Raw genomic sequence first — 17,723 nt, 5'->3', positions numbered from 1 at the left:
AGACTTTGGCTTCATAGAAAGTGTTACCAAGACATTAGACAGCCTGACAGGTTTGTACTTATGAGCTATGTTGTGCACCTCCTTCACTTGCCCTCCCACCAGATTCCTCATACCCTAAGTCAAGACCATCAGTCCCTAATCATCAACATTCCCCACCTCATTAATTACTTGTGCCAACTTCTGGTAATTATATACTCAATTAATCACGTATGACTCATTGTCTCTCCATCAGCATTGTACTGTAGGCAAAAGCGCACCGCTCCCGTGAGCCAACGTGACAAAGGTGAAACTGCCTTTAATAAGTGAGCAGCACCCAGGGAGTGAACTCCCCATAGATAAGCTGAGTATTGTAGTGTTCTGGCTCACACTTTTCCTCTCTAGGCAATGTGATAAAAAGGCCAGGTGGAGATTAAATTACATTAATTCTTCTTGCCAGAGGCCCTGACCCAGAACGACTTACACGGCATGAACGCGGGGGGTGGGGGCGGGCGCAGAGAGAGATGAGTAACGGCTAAAGTACCGCCAAAGTACTGAACGATGAATGAACCGCTAAAGCCTGATTTATACTTTGACTTTGACGACGGTGCCCCACTCCGAAAATAGCCGATCGACAAGCTCACAACGTGTCACATTGAATATTTTCACAATAAATAACTGTTTTGTTCAGTGTTCTTGGATTAATATTTATTTTATGAAATGTAATAGTTTAAACCTGCATACATTTGCATTTTATTTACAGTTTTGTACCAAAAATCGCAATTTATGTACAGTATTGTACCATACTATAAACCTAAAAAACACTCTATAACAGATAGCCCCATACGATAGCCCCATTTTATAGTAACTTAAGTTACTGCAAAACTGTACAACACAGTTAATTCACTTCTCATTTGTGAGGAGGAAAGAAATGTGAAAAATATTGTAGCATTCACACACCCAGTCTCACAAACATTGATATGCAAACAGTGTTATCTACATTGCACAGTATCAAAGCAGTCTGCTGCTATACCACTGAGTAACCTTTCCTATTCAGCTGTAACGTTATCGTCATCCCATTAGGTTCTAATCACAAGAGAGACTCAGAAACAACGGCTGGGCAGAGCAAGACCATTTAGAAATATCCCTTAGTGCTACTCTCCCAATGACATTTTGTTGAAGATGTTTTCCACATTGAGCACAATAGTGCTAATAAGCATGATGGGTGAGTATTCTGCTTCAGTCTTTTAAGTAAAGTGTACTTAAAAAAAAAAAAAGAGAAGTTAATCTTTTAAACCTATGGTGATATTAGAAAGCTTTGTCCTGGTTATGGGTTTTATGCTATCTTAAGTCTAACGAGGTTCTGGGTGTAAAACTGGACCGTTTTGTTTTCTAGGTGCTGTTGAACTCATCACAGTGACGACCCCTCAGAAAATGGTCAATGTAACAAAAGGTGAAAGTGTCCTTATCCCGTGTATGTTTACTACCAGTGCAGACACCAATAGCCTCATCATCCAATGGAACTTTGTCGGCAAGACCTCCTTGAGTCAACAGGTAAATATGCTATTCATATGCTATTTCCCCACTCAAAGTTTCTCTCCATTTGTAATGCCAAAATGTATGTTCGTCGTACGACGACATTGCAGACCAAAAATAGCAGATCTACAACACAACAAAGTCTAAATTGACCATAAGCGTCCATTGCAATGTTGACCATCTTTCAACCATTTATTTTATTATTTAGTTTTTATTAAATGTTAAGACTCGTAATCACATGTTTTAGTCCAAGTTACAGCAATAGGGGCTCCATTGATGCAATAGCACAAGGTAAGCCTATTTAGTGTATGGTCAAGCAAGGTTCTGTATCAAGTTAATAATAATTTGATTGTTGTATTATGCCCCACCACCAAGTGTTGACAATGATTGACTGTCATAAACTAAAGGTAAAATGCAGAATTTCATATCTCTATTCTCTATTATATGAATTTACATCCGATACCACTTACTGCTGCACAATCGCATAAGAGAACTTAATGTGAATGAGGGGAGATTCAAAATATAATATTTTAATGTCATTTATATGCACCTGAGATATGTTTGTCAACCAAGACATTTCACATTTACAAAAGGAGAAAAAAAGGCGGTTCAGTTATAATCATGGCTGTTGCTCTTGACCGCCAGTTTAGAGACACACCCTGGTAAAACAACATTGGCTGCGATTCAGATTTCAGATAAATCCACACAGCTCTACACAAGCTTAATATTTGTCACTGGTATTGTGTATTAGTCCAGTGCATGGTTCTTGGTTCTCACACATTTTCATGCCAAGTAGCCCTAAAATTATATGCATTTTGCCCCAGACCCCCATCTGAAAATATTTTATCCCATGAAAATGTGAAAATGTGTAAAAACATTCACAATTACGATTTTTCTAAACGTTTAAAAAAGAGCAGAAAACATTAATTTCACACTTGAAGGGTGTTTGGCATGTAGGCTAACCCCTCAATCTGGATGGACACAGGTACTGTACTGTATGCTTATAATAACCAACAGCTGTCAACACATCAACACATTGCATGTGCAGCTTTGTGCAAAGGGTGTTGGCCAAAAAGTGTTCTAATTACAGACTGTACATTGTAAAGTTCTGAGTGTTTGTTTTACGCCCAGTGTCCAAATGTAACCAACCAAATGTTACTTACATTTGTATACTCTTGGAATTCTTTTTTATTTTTTGTAATAATTAAATGAACACTCAAAATTTTGCAGTGTACGTGTTTTAAATCTGCGTGGGAAAACCACTGGACCAAGGCCGAAAGCTGGATGCCAAATTTGGGTTCTGGTGACTAACCAATTGAAAACTGTTATCTGAAGAAATCCAATCCTACTTTATACAGCACAACCTCAACTTCAGTGAAGCCTGTTTTAAAATACATCTACTACTAAAGGATTTTATTTTTTTACTTCCAGGTCTATTACTATCAGTCAGGAGAGGCTGTCATTGCAAAGGCCTACGAGGGCAGGCTTCATCCCCCAATTTCTCCCAACACCACCCACATTGTCTCAATAAGGATAGACAAGATGGAGCTTTCAGAGGCTGGGGTGTACACCTGTGAGGTCCACAACTTTCCTGATGTTGAGGGACTGTCTGAGGCCAACATCATTGTAAATGTTCTCGGTAAGTTTATAACTTTCAGAGACAGAGACCAGAAGGATTTGAATCCTATATAATCCAGGTCAATGACGAAATAATTCTGTACACACACACACACACACACACACACACACACACACACACACACACACACACACACACACACACACACACACACACACACACACACACACACACACACACACACACACACACACACACACACACACACACACACACACACACACACTTAAAAACAATGTGTAAAAAATATTAACAAAATAAGCAAAATATTTGCAGGAAAATAATTAATAAAACAACGTAATTATTCAAGTCATTATTCAACCATTGTCTGGTCTGAGACCAGTCCATTAATCAAATGTTAATGTAAGCAAATCAACAAATCAAAACAAAACTTATGAGCATGCAGATCTTCAATATTTTAAAAGATTTTGGAAAGAAAAGTCAAATTTACCCTCTCCCCCCAATTCGATTCTTTTTAGTCACATCAATTGCGGATTAAATTTACAATCAATGAAAGCAATTAGTTTGAATAACTGTTGCACTGCTACTATGCTAGTATGGAGTGCAGCCCTAGAATCACTTACACAGCGGACGCTGCAGCCATACAGTAGCCTGAAGTCCAAATAGCCCCTAGCTGCTCTGTGTCAGAATGCTAAGGTCAGTTATTCAACCAAATGATACAACTGGCTTGACAATAAGGCAGATGTTGAGTAACTGCAGGACCAGTCTGTCTGCTGGAATCTAGGTCAGGTCAATGGAGGAGACTGACAGTGTCCTTGTATGCACTAACCAACCTGTCTGCCTGTGTCATCTTCAGCAAGTCTTTTTTCAAGGTTTAATTCTTGCATCTTCTTGCTACATAGTATATTCTTGACTACTCTGGCATTGTAACAGCAATAATAATAATAATAATAATAATACACTAATACTAACTATTATTATTATTATTATTATTATTATTATTATTATTATTATTATTATACATATGTTGTATGTAAGTATGCCCAAAACCATTACAGGTCTTAGGAAATGGAAAAAAGATCAGACTTCCAAAATATCCACTGTATATTATTTAGTCACAATGCTTTGCATTGGTTAAATATTTATAGAACCGCACAGACACACAACCACTTTCAATTTACAATTCACTTTGGAAATGTTTCTAAAACTGTGAAAATAGCCGCTCTACAACAAGCATACAACATGTACGCCACGATTGACAACATGAACAACGTATTGTGTGAGCTTGTATATCTGTTCATGATGCCTGTCCACCTACCCAACAAGCCACCAATAGGAGACCCACCAGTAGGAGACCCAGACCACCGGTTAGGAAACCATGATGCATTGTACAGTATAGTATGTTTTACCATGCCCTCTACGTGTGCCATCCATTGTCCCAGAGCATAAACACATTCATTAGGACGGTGATGCTGGGCCCTGTGTGTGTGATGAGTGAATCACATTCCGCCTGCGTCCTCTCATTCACCGAGTTACTAGGACAACCTCGCAGGCCTCGGTATCCATGGTAGTTTGTTTCTATGGTAACCGCAGCAGCAGTGGCGGCCTCCCTATTGTCAGTGTTGTAAATCGTCTCTGTCGGGTGGAAACCCTGTATGTCCAAAAGTGTTCCCCTTTATGTTATTATTTTTTAAACTAAATTAGTGAAAATAGCCGATCTACAATCACACAAAGCGTTGCATTTGTGACGTGTCGTGAACCCGTAGATCTGCTATTTTCACTAATTTTGTGCGACACTCTTGTATGATGAAGTGGGGCATTAATTAACAGGGGGAAAACCATAACTCTATGGGGAAAACATACAAAGTTGAAATGGAGATACAAGGTTTCTGCCTCGACCGCAACGAAATTAAAGTGTGACTGTGAAGTGTGAACCCTGACACCGCATACAAAATACATAACAGCAGTGATGAAAAGTAACCAAGTACCTTTACTCAAGTACTGTTATGGGCTGCTTTACCTTAAGTAAGATTTTGAGATACTTTTACTTTACCCGACTACCGTATGAGACTTTATGCTTCTCCTCCACATCTCAGAGACAAATATTGTGCTTTTTACTTTTTAATTATTTGACTTTGCACATTTAGATTATTAATATGATAGCCCCATTTTATATTTCATCTATTCAAAAATAACTGATCTACGAGATTGCAACGTGTTTGATGTCAATACATACAAAATTACTTGTGATGTTGCTACTTTGGGAAATTGGGATACTGTGGCTCAGGGGTAGAGTGGCCGGATGGTAACCGCAAGGTTGCCAGTTTGAACCCGGGCTCCCCCAGAGTTAGTGTCGAAGTGTCTTTGAGCAAGACATGTGAACCCCTAATTGCTCCTGATGTGCTGGTTGGTGCCTTGCATGGTTTCCGTCGCCATTAGTGTATGAATGTGTGTGTGTGTGAGTGAATGTAATGCACAATGTATGTAAAGCGCCTTGGATAAAGGCGCTATATAAATGCACCATTTACCATTTACTTCCACCACTGCAATTTCTATTGTCTGTAATTTTGAGGGGGAAAAAAATGGTGCCAAACAAAACAGTGTCAACATGCAAAATCTGTTTAATAAATCGTGCTTAATTTGTCCAGTGTCACATGTCAAAAACAGCAGATCTACAAGCTCATGTGTCTGAACTTGTATATGCCATTTCCTTGCAGTAGAATGAGACCTGTTGCTTCCCAGCAAGATGTGTAATTACTTGGAAACCAATTATTTTGGCAAGTGTGTGCATTAATCATCATCTCTCTCGTTCAGAGAAGCCGTCTGTTCCGTACTGTGCCGTCCACGGTGACGTGGAGTCTGGACACCGGGTCACCCTCAAGTGCCACAGTGAAAGTGGAAGCCCCACCCCAACATACACCTGGACTAGACTGGACCAAACCAAGACGAGGATGCCGGTGAAGGGTATCAGTAAGTACTAAGTAGTCTGTGCGTGTGTTCTGTGTTCGTGCGTGTGCGTGTACTAAATTAAAGTGTGCACTGAGCAGTGTTGATTTTGACAGCAAATTTCGATTTAGTTTTAGTCAGAGTTTTGAACACAATTTTATTTAGTTTAAGTCATATTTTAGTCATTTGAAAAGTTATAGTTTTAGTCTAGGTTTAGTCGACTAAATATCATACAATTTTAGTCGACCAAATCTACCGTTGATTTTGTTGATAAAAATGTATTTTGGCCGCCCGTGATGCCGTCGTAAATCAAAATTGTTGATTTTATACTTGGTTGCATGCTTAAATATAGCTCATCTACACGTTCACAACACGTCACAGTGAGCTTGTAGATCTGCTATTTTAGCACAAACAAACATAAAATGAATTGTCTTTTAGTTCTACTGGATCGCTTTCCTAGCTTTTTATGTTAGGAAAGGACTAAGACTATTATTTATTTTTTAACTTATTTGTTATTTGGTATTTGACATAATTGTCAATATATTTAGTCATAGATTTAGCTTAGTTTATATTTAGTTTTTGTCAGTGAAAAAAGGTATTCGACAAACATTTTCCATCATCGTTTTAGTCGACAAAATCAACACTAGGAAGGAATTAGTGTTTAGTCTGTGTATGAAGACTCACTTCATACACAGAAGTAGAACAGGTGCGGACCAGGGGAATCCCACTGTTTCATTAAAACAGAGCATCACAATGGCCCTCGACGGGTGTTGACACGATGTGATTCCTGCCCAGTGCTCTGAATGTCAAAGTGAAGAAATTCAATCAAGCGAATGCACTGTGTGTGTTCTCTAATTATTCTTTTCTTCAGCTACCACAACTGGAATACTGCAGTTCACCAACATATCGCAGTTTCAGTTTGGAGAGTATCAGTGCAACGCTTCCAATGTCGTGGGATTCAACATCTGCTCTGTGGAACTCACTGAAGGTATGGGGAGGTCACGACTCACATAACCTTTTTTTTTTTCTCTACCAGTGGTTCTCAACCTGTGGCTTGATTTTTCGGGGGGTCCCCAGATGACAATGTGACTAAGAACATTTAAGACCTTTTTAATACCTCAAAAAAATAAAAAATAAAAAATACCATTACTGCATCATGATCAAAGGTATATAACAAAACAAACTATGCTATAAAAACTGGTGAAACTGGTGATCTACAAGCTCACAACGCCTCGTATTGCGAGGCGTTGTGAGCTTGTAGATCTTCTATTTTCACTATATTGATCTGTGGAACCGAGTCTAACTAAATGTAATGCCTTAACTCCTAATTCCAAGTGCTTGCCAGGGTGTGTGTGTATGGGGGGGGGGTGTTCAAATATGACTATTTTGAGGGGTCTGGGCCTAAAAAGATGTATTAAATAATATCCATTCGCTGGCTTAACAACCTGTCAATTTACAGAAGCTGGAGACGGGCTGATTACTGGGGCAGTGATAGGCGCGCTGCTTGGATGTGCGCTCATCATCCTGGCCGTCTGGTTCATCGCACACAAAATGAAGAAGCAAAAATACAAAGCAGTCAAACAGCAGGAGGCTAGAGAGATGAAGTGAGATAATAATGTGCACCTTTTGTTAACTTGCATAATGAAGTGCAGGTGGTGGGAATCATTGAAAAATGATTGAATGTTAAAAAAGGACCATACTGGTGGTCTGGGATAGTAACCCATTCACTACAACTCACACAGACATTCCAACACAGTGCTTGCTTCTTCTTTTTTTCTTTTAGACAATAATTGTCCCAAGGGAAAACATTGATTTGATGGTGGTTTGGTCAATTTAAAGTTTAAAGGTCAATAATCAAATAATAAACATCATTGCAGAATAGTTAGTTAATAGTTAGTCATCAATGATACTCACTGAAATTATGAATAATATTCACTTTTAAGGTGTTTTTTTATGTGCTTGAATTTTACTTTAGAATACCCATTATTACAGTAAACCCTGTACAATACAGTGGCATGACTGCAATATCATACCCCTTTCTCTCCGCCAGGGGGAGCACTCACCAGGCCCCACCAACCTCAGATGGGGTTCCCATGGCAACTGTGTCAAGACACCAACAGGCTGAGGAAGATGAGGCACAAGCTTGAAAACCGTGTCATAAACCAGGCTTACACTGGGACTCATTCCACATGTCCCTTGGTTTGTGCTATAGTCCAAATTAGTCTGTTGTGTGCCCTACTGTATGTCAGTTTGCCCGCTTTGAGATTGCATTTTTACTATATTTAGTGTTCTGAATCAATGTGTGTGTGTGTGTGTGTGTGTGTGTGTGTGTGTGTGTGTGTGCGCGTGTGTGTGTTTAGCACAATTGAGAAATGTTTTTTTACTTAAAACCTTTGTGAGTTTAAAATCAAACACTACAATAATGTTAGATGCAGCAAGAACAGGAACTGCATTCAAAAGTAATCACAACAGCTTTTCCGTATTACAAATTCAGTGTGATATTTACAATGTTGACTGTTGACTCATCTCATCAGATTGAAAATGAAGACTGAAACACAAATAAAAGTTAATAGGTTTTTATTATTAAGGGCTAAGTACTATACATTATTTCAAAGAACTTAAGAAGGGATTTTGATGAGGGACTTAGCTTCAACTTGATTTAGTTTTTTATAAGCAATGTGCTTCATGTGACATGGAAAAATCGCAGAGTCATGTCAACTCAGGCCTGCAGTCCATGGGAACGTGCATTGTTCAGGACATCATCTCTGGTCAGGTAGCAACCACACAGCTGTCTCAGCCCAGTGAAAGACTCTCTGCCATGCATGACTCGCCAGTTATCTATGAAAATCACCTTAAACACATGCAAAAAAGAACAGACATGTGATGGGGTACAATACACACACACACACACACACACACACTGACACACACACACACACTTACTTTGCCTGGCGTCAGTTTAACCCATAGTTCATTCTCTGGCCGTCTTAGTTCTGTGGTCAGTTGTCGATGAGCCACGTACCACCTCTTAACAACATCATGGGGAACTGTGTTTATCACAGCACGGTCATAGTTGTTGTATCTGTGCAAAGCACACACAAATATTTATATATTTTAACATTATTTAAGATTAATTCATGCATTATTATTATTATTATTTTTAACATTTCTGCTTCATTAGATTGGATACATGGGGAAAAGAGATAGTGTAATCATTTTGGTTCCACATCAAAGAAGTCCTAGATTAAAATGGTGATCTTTGTTAAGCCCTGGGTTGTATACATACTCTACAGTACCTGGCCATATTAGTTCAAATATTGTACAATAATCTTTATCTGTTGCGTCTGTGAGCTCAAAATAATGGGCCAAACAGGTCTCAAAATCACACTTTTAGCACAAGAACGTGTCTTAGTACATGCCTTTTCACATACTAGGAGCAGGTGATTTTTTCCCCCCCAGACAGCGTTTTTGGTGAAAACAAGCTATATTCAACTGCCAATAACTAAATAACTGAACATCACGGTAACACTTTTCCCCTTCAATGAAAGTAGACACTCTCTTCTTTCTTTTGAGCTACAAATATCTCTTCTATGTAAACACCAAAGTGTTTACATAGTCATATGTAAACCCAGGGTTCTACACTTCATTGAACTTGACTGTTAAGGGGATTCCTTTGTCGAGTCAAATTAAAAGTATTATTGTACCGAATGAGGTAGAGTTCGTTGTTCCATGGATACACGTTGAGCACGGGGCCAATGCCGATCATGTGGCTGCGGTGGGTGGGTGTGTTTTCAATGTACTCATGTCTGATGGGAACAGTCGCAAGCAGCTCAAACTGTTCGAGGGACTGCTTGAGTAATTTGTCGGCAGAGTAGAAGCCATCTACAAGCAGCGTTCTTCCTCCTGTTCCTTCGTGCTTGAGGCAATGAAACACCTGGATTCTACACAAGAAATCCTTAGTGTTAAAAATGCTCGTTTCCGTCTGCACTAAATCTCTTCATTGCAGCGAGGTTGTGATCTTGAAGATCGGCTATTTTTGGCATAGAGATTTGGTGTAGACAGAAAAAAAGCACAATACAGAGACAATGCAGGTCCTGCTTACCAAGTCTAGCCTATGGTTTAAGAAGTGGTTAAATATATTTAAATAATTTACATTTTAATGCACTACTGCCATTTAAAAGAATATATGGCATGCTAACAAACAGTGCTGTCCTCTGTTTGTCCAGGCCACAATGAGACAAATTCCAGGCAACCTTGGTTGATATGGCAACTGATATTGAATGTTGAAACTACCTACCCACATGGTTCCTGAAAGTATGTGGTGTCTATGTGGCGATCCAGAGCCAGTGTGGTGTAGGCTGTGTCTCCTCTGGACTGATCTGAAGTGAAGCTCCACATTCTCCCATACGTAGTCTCTCTGGTGTGGACAACAAATGTCAGAATCTAGACGACGGTACGGCTGGCCAATTTGGACGAAATCAAATATCACCATGTTTTTTACTAAATACCACTATGTTTTTGACTAAATAAATACCTAGATTCCGATATTGTGCCGATATCATCGTATTGTGACGACAATATCAAATGTATACATTTTGGGGGAAATAGCAAAGCATTACAGATCACTTTGTGACATTGAGATTTTTTTTTACATTATGGTGAGTCATTAAAACCAGAGAAAAGACCACACTTATGCCGCATCACGATACGACAAAATTCCAAATCCCGGACAATATCTAGTCTCAGATCAGGTTTATGTATATAATATTGATATATTGCCCAGCCCAACCGGTAAACTGGAGTGAGTAAACATTGCAGGGAAGCACCGTCTACAGTACGACTACTGTAAAACCACAAGCAGCACTACCTGATTATGCTGACCCTTTGGGTTAACCTCTCCGTGTCCTCAACCGTTGGTGGAACCCCGTCCACCAAAGCGAAGCCATAGAGCAGAAAGCACTGGAGAAATGTCTTCAGCTCGTTCTCACAGCTCATGATCTTCTCCCATGAGGCAGAGGTTACTTTGGAACTTGTGTAGATGTCGGAGTTCCAGAGGACGCGCGGCTGGACGGTGCGCAGCCTCTGGCGTTCGTAGCTGTTCTCGGCCAGCCAGCTCAGGCTGTACCTTGTCACGTGACCGTCAGGCCCTGGGAAAAACAGCAGGGCAGCAGCAAACACAGTTTTTAGAGCATACCTATTTACACGCACCTCGACAGTGGGTGCCAATAAAGCAATCATGGAAGGAGGTAGCTAAAGGAATACTTTATTGCAAGGAAGACAACGTTTCGATCTCAATAGATCATCATCAGGTCTCCTGACCTGATGACCTTACCATTAAAACCAGGAAAGCATCTGTGACCTTTTACATGTTAGCTATACAGTATATACGGATGAGTGTAAGTATCACGATTTAAAGAAAATAGCATAATATTAACCTGACTACGCCAGATGGTGGCGGTATTGATTCACAAGTTCACAACTCAGCCTTCATCTCGTGGAGTAGCGATGAACCGAGACGGCCACGGCTCGGACCAATCAGCGGCAGCTACGGGCGGGATCTGCCATCCATCCCGCCCGTAGCTTGAAAAAAAAGGACCCAGCTTCTTCAGCGATTGGGCTACAGTGATTCCAGAAGGAAGTCGGTTGTGAAACATGATGTCTTCCATCTGGCAGTCAGGTTATTGCCATGGCAGGTCGCATTTACTATGAAAACGTGCATTTCCCGTCCGTCACCCCACGCCTCCATATATGGCCACGCATCGTGACATCACGTCTAGTCACCCACACCTCCATATATGGTCATGCCTCGTGACATCACGTGACATCATCAGGGATCTCCATATTTGGGCATATATGAAGTCGCGACGTAGACAACATCGCCAGGGGCCCTTCCCCATATATGGGAATGTCAATATATGGCCATATCATTTCCCGGTGGTTCGTTCATCACCTAGATCTGCATATATGGATCTCTACACCTGACCTCAAACTTCAAACCCTTAGATCTCCATATATGGAGCTGACCTGTTCTGACATTCCATATGTTGATCTGACCTCATCAAACCCTGTACACTCAAGACACGCTCCATATATGGCCAGTACAGAATTAATTTAATATGTTGATACCAAAGCACCAGCGCTCGCCCAGCAGTCTGCCGTTTGCCGTCACCCAGGCGGATGTGTGCACGTGACCTCGCCCTTCGCTTCTCGCCCTCAGGGCGTCTTACTGGTATATATGAGCTTGTAGATGTGATTTTTAACATTGACCCAAATGAACCTTTTCCACCCGTTTTGAGTAAATATTTATACTCTTATATTAACAAAGGATTTTACTGTATGGGATACAATACCCCAAAATAATTATTCCTGGCCAAATTAGATCAGTTAACAATGCATATGTTTTCAAATCTTGTTTTTTTTTTTTTACTTTAAACTGATTTTTTGGTGAACAGGTAGGTCGTGTTGGGCAAGTTGTTACAAGTCATTTGTTACATTTCTACTATTAACATTCATTATGTTACGGGTCATACAGTCCCAGGAGAGTAAAGGTGGTTGCACACTGGATGCGTTATTCGGAAAACCGTCGGAAAAACACAGCAAAAAATATGAAAACGCGTCCAGTGTGCAGAGACCTTAAGTGTCCCATATTATGTTTTCAAATCGAATGTGTGTTCTCATGTTAAAAGGAATATGTCTTATCATTACTCACCCTATGAAGCCTGTTTCTGTTGCATTCCTGAACCAATCTCAACCAGAGCAAAAACATATATAAACAGTTTATTGTCTCCACCAGGCCGAAGGCATGGGGAGAGAGTATGTTTTGCACTCCGTCCGTCCGAGTGTGTGTATGTCTCTCAAATCATCCAATTGCCATCAATGGTGTAAGAACAAATGGAACCCTTTTCACATTGGCCTATTATAGTGCCACCAGGAGGCCACAACCTAACCTGGCCTGGTGGAGACCTGTGCCCCGAGGGGCACTTTTTCTAGTTAATATTGTGCGTCTGTGTGTACCCCATAGCGATGATTTCATTGGCTGAGCACGGAATGTGATGTATGATAAGAGCGCCCCTCACTTCAGTGTGATTTTTAACCTATATCATCATTAGGTAGGCTCATCAGTGATTACACTCCGACAGTTGATTTACAGTTTATATAATTTTGACTTTAGAATTACAGTTTATATTATTTTGGCTTTTGAATTACAGTTTATGGTAGCCAAGTCTATGGACTTTTTTTTTGTTTACAGCAGTAAACAGCATGTGACGTCATGTGGTACCACATAAATAAGTGAGGCGCCCCTCACTTCACACAAGTGAGGGGCGCCTCACTTGTAATAACAATTTATTATATTGTTTCATTTTGGTCTCAGCAGAGTCCTCAGAGCAGAGCCATGAAAATGGCTTTGTGAAGTTTGTGGGGTGAGTAATTGATAGAAAACATTTTTAGGAGTATTCCTTTATTGTGATCATCATCAGGCGACATCATCAAACTCACAATCACAACGTAGCAACATGACATCTTTTTTGAAAATGGGGATACCAGGGTTAAATGAGCTATGAATGAAACAACAGGAACTATCATGATCAGTCCTTTGGTGTGGTCAGGCAAAGGACATCATTCAAAACAGTAAATTAATTTAGATATGACATTATATTGAGCCATTGTGCAAATGTGTTTCACAATCCCAGGAAGCAATGACCTGGAGCCATGGGGCATGCAGGTATATGACTGGATACAGTGGATAGTGCACCATACCCTGAAGAAGGCAGTTGCATCTGCCGAAACATTGGTTTCTCACTCTGCGTCCTAATAAATAATCGCACTTTTTTGTCTTTTTAAGACTTATCTTTTTGAGTGGTGTAAACCACTCCTACAACTGGCTTTGTTAGTCTGTCTGTCTGTCTGTCTGTGCGTCAAAAAATGAGCATGGTGCATTGTGATTGGCCGGAATGAGACATTACGTCAGTGACCACAGCTGATCAGGCTATATAAGACCTTTCACCACTCAGTTCACACGGGTGTGATTTTTTTGGATAGTGCATCTGCCACATAATGTGCTGCATGTTGTTCCTCCTTCTCTGTCCTCACTTTGCTGTCTCTACACTTTCCTACTGTACCTACTGTATATAAAGCAAATAAGCAATAGCTAATTAAATTAGATTTTTTAAGGGCCATAGTCACGATAGTCACATTGTGACTGTGAGTTTGATGATGTCGCATGATGATTATCACATTAAAGGAATACTTGACCCAAAAAATGTTTTCTATCAATTACTCAGCCCACGAACTTCACTAATTAAATTAGATTTGCTTTCCTTCAACATGTTCTAATTCTAATGCCTATCAAACTGGGGGTCCTTGAAATGAAAAACATTGGTAATCACTAATCACAAACAGTCTACTTACATGTGAGCACAAGGTGATCGTCTTCCACCGTTGTTTTGGCTGGACGGATGTTGAGGTCTATACTCGCTGTGTCCAAGTTCCTCTGATTTGTCTTGGCATTGTAGCTGGAAGCGGAGCGACAGTGATCCCTCAGCCACACATAATTGAGGTGCATCGACAGACCATCATGGTGGAGCTCTGGAAATTTACAGAAATAGTGTCATACAGCACATATAGTACACATATATACTCATGCACAGTGTGTGTGTGTGTGTGTGTGTGTGTGTGTGTGTGTGTGTGTGTGTGTGTAAAGCACATTCTCTTGGAAAAACTCACCAAGACAATCCTCACGTAGCTTGCAGTTTGACTGAGTGTCAGTGTGCTTCAACTTGATCAAGTGTCTGCATTCTTTATGTCTCTTCCCAAGTCCATAGTGAGCCTCTTTCAGTGCAGGTCTTAATTTCACCGTTAAACGCCAAAACATTGCAACCTTAGTCTGAAATGATTATATGAAACAGTTTAAAGTATAAGCAAAGCCTTTGTTGTACCTGCTTGGGAATTCTTTTTCACACTTCACAGTCTTCATATACTTTGATCTCATTAAAATCCAGGTTTAATTATTAAACGCCATTTGCTTGCCAAGTTGCCAGTAGAGATTAGAGAAGCATGGTACCTTTGACACCCAAGTAAAAACAGAGCCTTATCGTTACTGAGGCTCTCTGTCATTGGAGAGAGGGCCACACTTCCTATTTGGAGCAAGCCTGTAGCTTAGTGGAACTGTATTTCTTATATAGGTCACTTGCTTGAGTCTGAAACCTAATTCAGATATACAGTACCTCCTTCATATACTTCCAAATATTATTTTACTAATACAAATCCTGTTCTCTGTCATATAAGGCAACGTGGCACGCTGTCAACCGTTTCCATGGCAATGAACAGTTATAGTAGAAATATTTTTTGTGGTCGCGCAATTAAACATGGGGAATTGAGTTCAGTGAAGGTTAATCTGAGTTCCCAGAAGTTATATTTTTCGCCACTAGGGGGGCGAGAAGCACGGTCGACAGACTCGACACACCGTCCCTCACACTAATATTTCCACTCCCTCGTATTGTAGGCCTACTGTACTGTTATTGTTGCCTACTGTTGACGCATTTGTCGGTCACTCGAAATTTCCGCTACTTTGTATCAAAACCGCGTACCAACTACCAAGCACAAGCAGTCAGTAGTGGAATCTGCTCTGCTTTGACATGCGACGAAACTTCAATGGCAATCCGACCAACACTCCAAGAAATCCAATAATAAAGTACTAGTTCCGAAACATGTAATCGTTGTCCATGGTCTCCGTTCCCTTGGGTGTGTTACAGATTGTGCTCTTTACAGAGTTCTCAACACAACGCATTAAAACAAAAGGGCAAAGTTGAGTTAGGCCGCAGCCCGCATAGCCTCGCGTAGGCAGATGAATGAAGGCTGGCTGCGCCAGGTTTAGCCCCTGGTCAAGTCTACGCCAGGCTGAATACCGGTTGCAGGCAGTAGTGAATTTTCAGGACATCAGGCACGCTATTAGAATACCACCAGGTGGCGCCAAGTAGCCGCCTAACAACAGCCCAGAACCAGAGTCCACCCCATAGAGTATATGGTCCACCCTGGCTGAATCCATGATTGAGCCCACCAGGAGGAAGTGCGTCAAACGAAACAGTGCGTGGTGCATACTGTCTTTGCATATAGTGCATTACTTTATATACAAACATACAGTTATAACGTAGAGTAGGAATACTATAGATGCTGTCAGTTATTGAATTATATTTGTAGAAGTAGTAGGCTAGATTTATTATTATTATTATTATTATTATTATGTTAATTTAGGCTATATGAACACACACACACACACACACCCACACACACTTTATATCATCGTCATTATTGTTAGGCAATAGGCATATACGCCATCATTTTAGTAGACAGTGCATATAACAAGCATAATAATACAGCATCACTGTTCAGGAGGATGCTCGTTGCAGTTCTATACACTATAGTTCTCAGAGAAGTTTTAGTGAGCTTTGTGGGCTATATTCTATTTGCGTAGGCTGTTTGTTCCATGAAAGCCAATATCTATGGTATATCAATATTATCTATACAGACAGACAATCAGGTTGGTGCCTTGCATGGCTGCCTCTGCCGCGAATGTATAATGCACATTGAAAACCGCTTGAATACAGATGTGGGCTAGTGCTACCATCATAGGACTATCATCCCATGATGCTGCGATGACCCATGGACACACCCACCCTTTCAACACACGTAGGCACGTGACGTCGTACATGCGTCGTACACACAGCTGGGCGAGTGGGCGGTCTCTACAGCTGACGTTTTGGTGCACCCCTCTACCCCCACACGTGTCCAGTCGGTGGACACATTTTTTACTTGAGTATAGTACTAAAAGTATCAATATCACAACGTACTTAGTTACTACTAATCTCCCTCCCTCCCTCCATCCCTAATGGTAGCTGGTAGTACACTGCTGAGCTGAGGCTACAGCTCAGCTGCTGAGCGGTACCCTGCTGTATATAGGACTATGAAAGTATCTCTGCCATGAGAGCTGCAGTGTCTCCCCCTAACACATAGAATAATCTAATAAATGTGAAACACTTGGAACCTTAGCATAATTCTCTGCTCGCATGTCTGTGTGCCCATGCACGTGTTTAATAAAATGTAATACAAATCCAAAGAATAAGATAATAAGCAAAGCAGCATTGTAGTCCGAGTTGAAAATGAAGTAACTTCATTAGGTGACATATGTTATTTTATGCGGTGATGAATTTTCTCAGTTTAATACTTCAAGTAGTCAAGTAAAGGCAGCTCTAGGCCTATGTGCTTGTAGTCAACTATCAAGGCTGGTGCCGCTGGTCTCCATCTGCTAGGTTATTCTCATTTAGCTGCATGCAGGTATGAAGCAATTCATTGTTTGCCCTGTGCCCAGAGGCCCCTCTATAGAGCAGACTAACAGTTTAGGGCTTGAACAATACTACTAAAAGAAAGGACTGTTATTCAAAGGTTAGGACTAGGCTCGCCTCAGTGATGTCAGATTAGAACTTAAATGTCTAACACGTGTACTTGGAAAGATGGTCTTAGTGAAGCTAGTAAAGGTATCTGGGTTGTAATGCCAGATACCTTGGAGTGTTGGGGGGCGTCGCTCACACATAAAAGCTTGTCTCGTCAAACCATGTGACTCCCATTGAAAATGAATTGCGAGCCGTGCAACACACAGAGGACACAGGAG

At 40.7% G+C, this 17,723-nt stretch overlaps 2 protein-coding genes across 2 annotated transcripts; one reads left to right on the top strand and one right to left on the bottom strand.

Annotated features, from left to right (window-relative positions):
• Nucleotides 1–1,197: 1,197 nt before the first annotated feature.
• Nucleotides 1,198–8,205, top strand: LOC306928067 (V-set and immunoglobulin domain-containing protein 1-like; the record flags this gene model as incomplete). Its single annotated transcript, XM_079507986.1, has 7 exons — nucleotides 1,198–1,201; nucleotides 1,373–1,530; nucleotides 2,944–3,151; nucleotides 5,927–6,082; nucleotides 6,930–7,046; nucleotides 7,518–7,662; nucleotides 8,109–8,205. The coding sequence occupies 7 exons, from the start codon at nucleotides 1,198–1,200 to the stop codon at nucleotides 8,203–8,205; spliced, it is 885 nt and encodes a 294-aa protein (XP_079364112.1).
• A 413-nt stretch (nucleotides 8,206–8,618) lies between these two features.
• On the bottom strand, nucleotides 8,619–16,026 carry tmlhe (trimethyllysine hydroxylase, epsilon). The gene is made up of 8 exons (XM_079508070.1): nucleotides 15,964–16,026; nucleotides 14,783–14,942; nucleotides 14,468–14,644; nucleotides 10,926–11,205; nucleotides 10,356–10,475; nucleotides 9,763–9,999; nucleotides 9,002–9,140; nucleotides 8,619–8,909 (listed from the first exon to the last, which is right to left on the bottom strand). The coding sequence occupies exons 2-8, from the start codon at nucleotides 14,928–14,930 to the stop codon at nucleotides 8,778–8,780; spliced, it is 1,233 nt and encodes a 410-aa protein (XP_079364196.1). The 5' UTR covers nucleotides 14,931–14,942; nucleotides 15,964–16,026; the 3' UTR covers nucleotides 8,619–8,777.
• Between the last annotated feature and the right edge of the window lie 1,697 nt (nucleotides 16,027–17,723).

This window comes from Electrona antarctica, assembly GCF_951216825.1.
Source record: "Electrona antarctica genome assembly, chromosome: 8".
In the NCBI taxonomy this organism is placed as follows: domain Eukaryota; kingdom Metazoa; phylum Chordata; class Actinopteri; order Myctophiformes; family Myctophidae; genus Electrona; species Electrona antarctica.
Note: the sequence above shows the minus strand (reverse complement) of the source record. Positions and strands in the feature narration are given on the sequence as shown.